This window comes from Giraffa tippelskirchi, chromosome 7 (genome assembly GCF_054371585.1).
Source record: "Giraffa tippelskirchi isolate mGirTip1 chromosome 7, T2T-mGirTip1v1.2.pri, whole genome shotgun sequence".
Taxonomy (NCBI): Eukaryota; Metazoa; Chordata; class Mammalia; order Artiodactyla; family Giraffidae; genus Giraffa; species Giraffa tippelskirchi.
In genome coordinates this window covers 1,913,675-1,923,821 of record NC_137281.1, presented here as the reverse complement: position 1 = coordinate 1,923,821, position 10,147 = coordinate 1,913,675, and the positions used below count along the sequence as shown (strand labels likewise).

The window sequence follows — 10,147 nt, the reverse complement described above, 5'->3', positions numbered from 1 at the left end:
GAAGATCTTAATTGCACTAATGATCAGATAAATGGAAATTTTAAAAGTCCTCACCACCAGCACACACATTATGGATAATATCCAGTACTGTTACAGATGTGACATTTTTATACGTTGGGAGGGTAAATAAGTGGAAAGCCATTTTAGAAGGCAATATGGGAACTGCTACCCACTCCAGTACTCTTTCCTGGAGAATCCCATGGGCAGAGGAGCCTGGTGGGCTAGTCTGTGGGGCCACAAAGAGTCGGACACGACAGGAACTAGCACACTAACACTAACGTGGTCACATATCAACACACAAAGTGTAGTTAGTTCATCGCTGCTGCAATTCCAGGGGTTTATCTTCTCAAAATCGTAGGCACAAAAATACAGATGCACATTTACCACAGAATTTTAAAAAGCTTGGAACAGCTTAAATATCCAGCAGTAGTAAATTGATTAGTTAATTTTGGAAAATCAGTTCAGTGGATTATCATGCAGTCACTGAAAAGAATGAGGCGGATCTCTATGCTCACAAAACTATGCCTTGTAGTTTATTGAGAATGTAGTTTTCATAACTAGGTAATATGATGGCATAGTTCCAAGTACATAAACTCTGTAAAGTTAGCATGAGATACGCTATTTTAGTAGAGACCATGCATGCACAAACACCGACTCCCCCGAGCTGCTGGTCGGGCTGCTCCGATGTCATTCCCTGAGGTTTTCTTTGCGTCACCAGCTGGTACTCAGTTCACATTAGTCCAGTCAGACACGCTCACCTCGGGACTCAGGAGGGAGCTGAGTATGAATCCTCTTCTGACCGCAACTTTTAAGATGCTTCCCGAGTTCCCGCTGCTCTGCTTCCCAGAGCTAAGATGTTTCATGTTCTTTCCCAGTTGTTCCCCCACCAGCATTTTGTTCTCATTTTAAAATAAGATTAAGTTCTTCTGCGGTCTACCAGGGAAAACTAACCAGTATAGAGATTGGTTAGCATGGATTGCGTTTCAGGCCAAAGATTCTTAGAAAGTGTGGAATTATAATTAAAGTGTGGTTATTGGGTGAAATGGAGCAAAGCAGTATAAGGGTTCTAGTCCTATTTTGTGCCATGAAAGTAACAGGCCTTTGCAGCCACAGAAAGACAGCTCATCAGCTGAGGTCTGGATGGCTCTTTCCTGGACGCATTAAAAGAGGACAGAAATGCCTGTCCATGAAGTATGTATGGTGCCCAGAGTGGAACTGGATAACAAGCAAGAGGATAAAAGGACTCGTTTCTTAATAAACTGTTTTGCTTTAAGGCGTGGAGTAGAACAGGTCATTCGTGTAACATAATTGAAAGACTTCTTGTAGCTTTTATTCTTCAGTTGCTAAGTCGTGTCTGACTCTGTGACCCCATAGACTGCAACACCCCAGGAAAAACAAAAACAAAAAAAGCAGGACAGGATGTGTGTGCCCCTGGGAGGGAGGTGTGAAGAGGAAAGGTGCTCACACCCAGGGAAGCGATGAGCAAGGGGGCTTCAGGCGCCGGGAGGCGGGCGCAGCCGCAGGCAGAACCGAGAGGCCTGCACAGGCCCGTCTGTCACTGCACTTCCCAGCCTGAGAGGCCACCAGGGCGGTGTGGGGAGAAACCCGAGCGCCATGGGGACCAAGGGCCATCCAGGGCCCGTGAAGGGAGAAGCGGGGCAAGTCACAGCAGCCTCACTCTTGGTGTACTCCGGCGGGGGCGCCACTATTCTAACCCCCCTGTAACGCGGAGGGCTCCGCTACGCTCCCACGGTCAGCTGTGGGCTGGTGCTCCAGAGCGGCTCAGCTGACACATCCTTCTGGGTGAGCCGTCAAGGCCGGAGCCGGGACTTAGAGTAGGGAGGCACGGGCATAGCATCAAGCTTGCTTCTGGTTCCACCGGTCAAAGCAGGCCCCATAGCCAAACCCAGGGCGGTGTGGGAGGGGCTGACTCGATGGTGTGGCTACAGGGAAGGATGAAACACGGCAATCACTAGTGCAGACCACCTGCATTACCAGGAATTATGGAGGAGTACAAGATCTAGTTTAGGAGACCAGGGTTCGATTCCTGGGTTGGGAAGATCCCCTGGAGAAGAGAATGGCAACCCGCTCCAGTACTGCCTGGAGAATTCCACGGACAGAGGAGTCTGGCGGGCTACAGTCGATGGGGTCGCAAAGAGTCGGACACGACTGAGACGGACACACACACAAGATCTCATCAGATGGCAAGATCTCCACAAAATTACTCCAAGTAATTCTTACGGTCTGTAATTTACAAGGGCTTCCCTGGTGGCTCAGCTGGTAAAGAACCTGCCTGCCACTGCACGAGACGCAAGAGACTCAGATTCCATCCCTGAGACAGGAAGATCCCCTGGAGGAAAGAATGGCAACCCACTCCAGTGTTCTTGCTTGGAGAATCCCGCGGACAGAGGGGCCTGGAGGGCTACAGTCCATGGGATTGCAAAGAGCAACTGAGTGCACACGCACACATAATTCATCAAGAAGAAAAGTAATCATCTCAGCTCTATTCTCCTTCCCACCGGTCAGCAAGCTCCTCTCCCTCGAGGCAACCACTCTGAGCAGTTGCCTGGTATCTTTCCAGAATATTCTAGGCATGTATAAGCAGACTTTTTTGTGGATATTTGTTTATATGCATAAATATTCTAAAAAGTTATATAACGCTCTTTTATACCCAAATGGTACCGCATGGAATGGTTCTCCAGCTTGCTTTTACTCATTGTCATCTGAGACCCTTTGTGTGCTTAGACAAGGCAGGTGGATGTTATCATTTCACACAGTTTGGGCATAAGCTATTTTTTATCTTTTTTTTCTCTAAATTGTTTTGGTTTTTTAAAATATTTACTTATTTAGGGGGCATAAGATTTATTATAAAGAATTCCTTATGATTATTTAAACCTCATTGTGATTTATTTAGCTCCAGAAAAAAAAATTGCTGAAAAGTATTTCTCAGTTGTGAGTGAAGCCTTTCTTCCAAATCTGACCTGTGTTATAGGGCAATTAGGACCTCTCTGCATAAAGGAGAATGTCTACATTAAACAAAAAAATTGCTATGATATCTTCAATCATATAGAAAGATATAAAGTATAGTACATGCTCATATTCAATATTTTTAAAAAATAACTTTGGTAACAAGAAGATATAATACCTGTACTTTTAAAATAAGGAAATATGCCATGTTTTATAATATATATTTGCTTTAAAAATAGGTTGTGAAAATCTACTTGTCTATTTTCCAGGTCAATTTTAAAGTAAATTACAAACATGCTCTCACTTCCTTAGCTTGCATCTCTAAGGAAAAAACAATTTGTGCTTACCTGGGCAGAACATATACTAAACAGAAGGAAAAATAAAGTATCTTCTATACAACCACAATATCATTATCACAGAATGAAATGAATAATTTCTTAATATCAGTGACCAGTCTATATTCAGACTTCCTTGCTCCTCCCACCGAGACAGGCTGAAAAAGTGATTTAATTTTATCAGAAACTAATGTGTCAAGCCAAATCACTGCAGATGGTGACTGCAGCTATGAAATTAAAAGACGCTTGCTCCTTGGAAGAAAAGCTATTGACCAACCTAGATGGCACATTAAAAAGCAGAGATACTACTTGGCCAACAAAGGCCTGTCTAGTCAAAGCTATGGTTTTTCCAGTGGTCATGTATGGGTGTGAGAGTTGGTCTATAGAGAAAGCTGAGTGCAGAAGAATTGATGCTTTTGAGCTGTGGTGTTGGAGAAGACTCGAGAGTCCCTTGGAGAGCAAGGAGATCCAATCAGTCCATCCTAAAGGAGATCAGTCCTGAATATTCATTGGAAGGACTGATGCTGAAGCTAAAACTCCAACACTTTGGCCACCTGATGTGAAGAACTGACTCATTTGAAAAGACCCTGATGCTGGGAAAGACTGAAGATGGGAGGAGAAGGGAACAACAGAGGATGAGATGGTTGGATGGCATCACTGACTCAACGGACATGAGTTTGGGTAAATTCTGGGAGTTGGTGATGAACAGGGAGGCCTGGTGTGCTGCAGTCCATGGGGCTGCAAAGAGTAAGACACGAGTGAGCGACTGAATGGAACTGAACTGAGCCTTGTCTGTGAACTGGGCGTGTTAGCTTGTGGGATAAACACGGAGACACACCGACCTCGCCGCCCACCTGCCGGCTCAGTTCTCAGCCCTGCAGAGGAGACCAGGGGGAGCCTGGGAGGAGACCATCTGTCTGCATTTTTCTTTTATTTCTGTCCTGTCATTGTCTGCACAGGCCTTGGCACACAGGAGGTCGTGAAGAAATGCCAGGTGGATGAATGAATAGGAGAAAAACCTTCCCTGCTGGTCCAGTGGTAAAGAATCTGCCTTTCTAATGCAGGAGACATGGGATGAGCCCATGTGCCAAGGAGCAACCAAGGCCGTGAGCCACAAGTACTGAGCCTGTGCGCCTGAGCCCGTGAGCCGCGACTGCCGAGCCCAAGCCCGCTAGAACCCGTGCTCCACAAGAGAAGCCCCCGCAATGAGAAGCCTGAGCACTTCTGGAGAGGGAGCCCCCGCTCACTGCAGCCAGAGAAAGCCGTCCACTCACAAAGACCCAGCACAGCCAAGACATCAGATAAACAGAGAGAACAGCCCTGAGCCGGCTGGCGTCCTGCAGGGTCAGGAACCACCGTGTCTGAGTCGTGCCTGTATTCAAGGCATCACCCAGGCCACAGCACACAGCAGGTCCCGATGAAGGGCTTACCTGAAGGCCCGGAGGAGCCACGGGGGCGTCTGTGGGGAAGAACACTGCAGGCAGAGGTCTGCTCCGGAGCCAGTGCCAATGTCCTGAGGCAGGGGCATGACGGGCTGGTCCGAACAGCCGCGGGCCAGTGTGGCTGGAGCAGGGGAGGGAACAAAAGGGAGGGATGGCGGGGTGGGCTGGACGGCCAGGGTGAGGACTTTGCCTTTGACTTCCTGAAGTGGGTGGATTACCAGTGGTCTTCATTACGTTTAATGGGATCCGCCTGGCTGCTGGGTGAAGCACGGAGCACCGGGGTGCCGGTGGGGACCTCCATCGTCCACAAAATGAGCATCCTGGCATGTGACAGAGCTCAGATAAATAACCACTGCTGTGTGGTCTATCCCGGGGGGCTCCGTGGTCTATCCCGGGGGGCTGTGTGGTCTATCCCGGGGGGCTGTGTGGTCTATCCCGGGGGGCTCCGTGGTCTATCCCGGGGGGCTGTGTGGTCTATCCCGGGGGGCTGTGTGGTCTATCCCGGGGGGCTCCGTGGCAAAGAATCCGCCGGCAATGCAGGAGCTGCCGCTTCCATCCCTGGGTCAGGAAGACCCCCTGGAGGAGGCAATGGCAACCCACTCCAGGATTCTGGCCTGGGAAATCCCATGGACAGAGAAGCCTGGTGGGCTACAGTCCATGGGGTTGCAAAGAGTTGGACATGACTTAGTGACTAAAACAACAACAAACCAGCTCTAAGTTTTTTTCTTTATAAAAATCCATTTTTTATTTGGACAAGTCTCCCCTTTAAACTCATTGCTTCTGTTCCAGGAATACTGGCTTGTGCGTACTAAGTCATATCTGACTCTTGACCACCCCATGGACTGTAGCCTGCCAGGCTCCTCTGTCCATGGGATTCTCCAGGCAAGAATGCTGTAGTGGGTTGCCATTTCCGTCTCCAGGGGACCTTCCCGACCTCAGGATGAAACCTGCGTCACCTGTATTGGCAGGTGGATTCTTTACCACTGCGCCAGTTGACCTGTTTTTCCAGGAATACTTAATACATTAAAAAATAGTGATATGTACTACCTCCCTGCATATTTCTAGTAATTATCTTTCAAGATCCAGGAATCTTTTCCCAACATCTCCAAGTATATAATTCCTAAAAAGAGATATTTCATTTTATTTTCTGCACTGTTCAACACCTTTTACAAATAACATGTTTAATAGTTTATATATCCTCATTTACATTTTCAATCAGAACAGTTTGTTCCAACTCTAAATGAAGCCCGTTTCATCCTGAATGTTGCTACATCTCTTAGCTTGTTACATGTGTTAAGTTGCTTCAGTCCTGTCTGACTCTTTGCAACCCATAGACTATAGCCCGCCAGGCTCCTCTGTCCATGGAAGTCTCTGGGCGAGAATACTCAAGTGGGTTGACCATTTCCTTCTCCAGGGGATCTTCCCAACCCAGGAATTGAACCCGGGTCCCCTTCATTGCAGGCAGATTCTTTACCTATTGAGCTACGAGGGAAGCCCCTCTTGAAACGAGACTCTCCCGCCTGCAACCAATAAAATCCTAAAGAATGGAACAGCTGAGGCTTGTGTTTCTTTTAAGGGCCAGTTGTGGCTTGTTGGACGCAATCAGCCAGAGACAGGAATGGGGAGACAGAGAAGCCAATACTTTACCTGCCCTGATTTCTCTAACAAACTCAGAAGAGACCGCTCAAAGTCTATTAAAACAAAATGACTCAAAGAGTCTAAATACACGTACACATGCACAGGGAGTTTAAACAGCAGGTAATATCGACCACTATTAGACAAGGTAAAGTTTAAGGCAAGGGATTACATTAGTTAAAGACAATCATTTCCTACTGGGCAAAGGATGAAGAATCAGATTTTAACCAACATTTATTGAGTGCCTGCTCTATACTCGGCACTGTGCTGGGTGTCTTACATGTATCACTTAGTTGACAAAGACATAACAATGCTGTATATATTCTATGCACCAAATTACAAGCTACTGAATACACAAAGTATATATTAATAAAAATAGATTGACAAATTGTTAGTAATCAATACTAACAGATTTTTACATAGCCTTATTGGTTTTCGACATGTAGGTTCGGACAAAATTAAATAGCATGTGATTCTGAACAATGTAATTGATAAAACAAAGTTAATTAACCTGCATGTAGTTTTTCTGTCTACAGACAGAAAATGTATATTCATCTTAAATGTTGATGAAACATACACAGACACTGGATATGTTCGGGGCCAGGATAAAAGCTTCTTGAAAGGTTCTGAAAGCAGACATGTGATGGGCCACATTCTCTGCCCACAGTGCAGTAAATCAAGAAGAAACCTCTTTTTAAATAAACCTTGTCAGTGAGTTTCAAATCACCCTTTAGAAACCCTGCAATAAAATACTTAGGCAACAACAAGATAAACAAGAACACGAATTGTCCAACTTTGAGATGTGGCCAAGGCTATAACCAGAAGTACACTATATTATTAAGTGCACTGTTACAGCAAATAGTTTTATAAAAATATAAATAAATTCAGAAGTCAAGTTAAAAATCCAGATAAGGAATAGAAACAACAAAAAAATAAATGCAGTACATGTTAAAGGAAAACAAATTATAAACTAGAGAAATAATGGACATAAACAAATCCTAATGCTGGGTCTTCAGAAAACTAATAATAAACTAGATAAAACTTAGACAAATCAAAGGCAGGATGGGGACAGAACAAAATAAAGAGAAGATTTTGTTTAATTATATTTGGGCTGGCCAAAAAATTCATTCAAGTTTCTCTATACCATCTTACAGAAAAACCCAAATGAACTTCTTGGACAAGCCAATAAAATACTGTTCATAATTAAGCTAATCATCTGGAGGAAAATATTCAATGGAATGAAGAACAGTCTAGGGGACAAAAGAATACTATAAATCATCAAAATTAATGGAGTTAAAAAGTATTAATGAGCTGAAAACAAGCAAAGAAACAGAATAGCCACCTAAGAACACTGAAATTTCCCCCACAACTCTGGGACCTGATCCCTGGACTGAATTCTTTCCACATGTCAAAGAACTGATACTTCTTAAACCTCCGAAAGGGCTTCCCTGGTGGCTCAGTGGTAAAGAATCTGCTTGCGAATGCAGGAGACCCAAGTTTGATCCCTGAGTCGGGAAGATCCCCTGGAGGAGGAAATGGCAACCCACTCCAGTGTTCTTGCCTGGAGAATCCCATGGACAGAGCAGCCTGGTGGGCTTCAGTCCATGGGGTCGCAGAGTGAGACGTGACTGAGCACAGCATAAACCACAGAAAGTGCTCGAAAGCACAGCAAAAGGTCAAACGTTACTCAAGTCCTTCTGTGATGCAAGCTTAGCCACAACACCAAAACTAAACAAAGATAGCACCAATCTTACGTAAGAAGATAGAGGCAAGAAGCCGACATAAAATATCAAGGAACAGAATTCAGTATCTGAAAAGCCTGGTGCACCACCATCCTAAAAATGCTAAGGTGATTTGTAATTGAGAAACTGACTCCATTTCATTGCTCGTATGTTGCACACGTGTTCACCTTCTCTGAAGTCACGATGCTTCTTCCACTTGGCAAAGTCTTACATTTAAGCAGCGTTCTTTCTCAGGAGCACACAAAATAATACGCATTTACAATCGAAGACGTTTTAAGTTCAGTGAAATACAGTAATGCAGAAACCGCACATGAAAAGGTGAAACACAAAAGAAAAATCATCTCAATGGGTGTGTAAAAGGCCTTTGACAATATTCAAGACCTATTCCTGATTTTTTAAACCAGGGCTCTTCCTTAACATGACACAAGGCATCTATTTCGAAACAAGAGCCACCTTTATAGTTAAATGTGAAACATCGTGGGCATCCCAGTTAAAACCAGGAACAAAAAGATCACACACACTACCAAGACTATGGTCGTTTGCTGTGGAGCTTTGGACCACTCCACAAAGCCCTGAAACAGAAACAAAGAAAAAGTATAAATGTCAGAGGGGGAGGGAGCCACCATCTTCACTTGAAAGAAAGTGGGATCACAGAGCTGGGAATGAAACAGCGCATCAAGGATTTCCCTGGTGGGCCAGTGGTTAAAACTCCATGATCCCAATGCAGGTGGCTAAGGTCTGACCCCTAGTCAGGGAACTGGATCCCACACGCCACAGCTAAGAAGCAACTAAGAATTCACACACGCAACTAAAGATCCCACATGCCTCAACTAAGACCCAGTGCAGCCAAATAAACAAAAATTTGAAAAAGAAAAAGAAATAGCATGTCAGCTGTAGAGCTGTTTTAATTAAAAACTCTGCAAACACCTGGATGGGAGGGGAGCTTGGGGGAGAATGGATACATGTATATGTATGGTTGAGTCCCTTTCCTGTTCACCTGAAGCTGTTACAACATTGTTAACTGGCTATACCCCAATACAAAATAAATAGTTCAAAAGAAAAAACTCTGAAAATTATAGCACAGGGCACTATATTCAACATCTTGTAGTAATTTATATGGAAAAGAATCTGAAAAAGAATATATATATATATGTACAACTGAATCACTTTGCTGTACACTTGAAACTAACACATTGTACATCAATTATAGTCCTATAATTATAGTCCTATAAAAATTAAAAAAGGAAAAACAAAAGCTGATAAAATAAAACAAGTAAAATAACAAGAACTGCTTAGAATCATGGGGCTTCCCAGGTGGCTCAGTGGGTAAAGATGCCACCTGCAATGCATGAGACCCAGAAGACGTGGGTTCGATCCTGGGTTGGGGAAGATCCCCTGGAGGAGGACATGGCAACCCACTCCAGTATTCTTGCCTGGAGAATCCCACTGATAGAACAACCTGGTGGGCTACAGTCCATGAGGTTGCAGAGAGTTGGACATGACTCGCCGACCAAACAACCTGAAGTGTCGTTTAGCTCCTTATTCTGCTGTTGTCTGTCTACCTGGGTGACTGTGAGCCCATGAAAGTGGGGGCCACCGATACCCTGCTCACTGCTGGAACCTCACTGCCTTCAACACTGCCTGGCACACAGTAGGTGCACGATAAACAGCTGTGGACTGAATGACTGATCTCATCCCAGCCCTGGCTACCCCTTCAACTCCAGCATCCCCCCAAATGTGCCCTACTACATCACACCTCTGTGTCTTTGGCCTCTGCCCTGCTCTGCCTGTGGAGTTACTAATCTCTAAAATCTCAGGTGTCATATGTCCAGAGAAAAACATGATCCGAAAGGATTCATGCACCCCAATGTTCATTGCAGCACTGTTTACAATAGCCAAGACGTGGAAGCAACCTAAATGTCCATTGAGAGAGGAATGGTTAATGAACATGTGGTCCATATATTCAATGGAATATTACTTAGTCATTAAAAAGAATGAAATCATGCCATTTGCAGCAACATGGATA

The 10,147-nt window shown here is 44.7% G+C and overlaps 2 protein-coding genes across 5 annotated transcripts in view; both read right to left on the bottom strand.

Moving 5' to 3' along the window:
• The window catches only part of LOC145514421 (uncharacterized), a 259,999-nt gene that overhangs the window by 221,587 nt on the left and 28,265 nt on the right, over window positions 1–10,147 (bottom strand).
• The window catches only part of SMIM17 (small integral membrane protein 17), a 48,659-nt gene that overhangs the window by 22,355 nt on the left and 16,157 nt on the right, over window positions 1–10,147 (bottom strand). For 2 of the 4 annotated variants that reach the window (XM_081512309.1, XM_081512312.1), the window contains exon 4: window positions 4,733–4,865. In XM_081512309.1, the coding sequence (XP_081368435.1) occupies window positions 4,733–4,865 (133 nt within the window). Of the gene's footprint in view, window positions 1–4,732; window positions 4,866–6,595; window positions 8,694–10,147 lie in introns of those variants that run through there. The other 2 variants (XM_081512310.1, XM_081512313.1) reach the window with 1 other exon arrangement.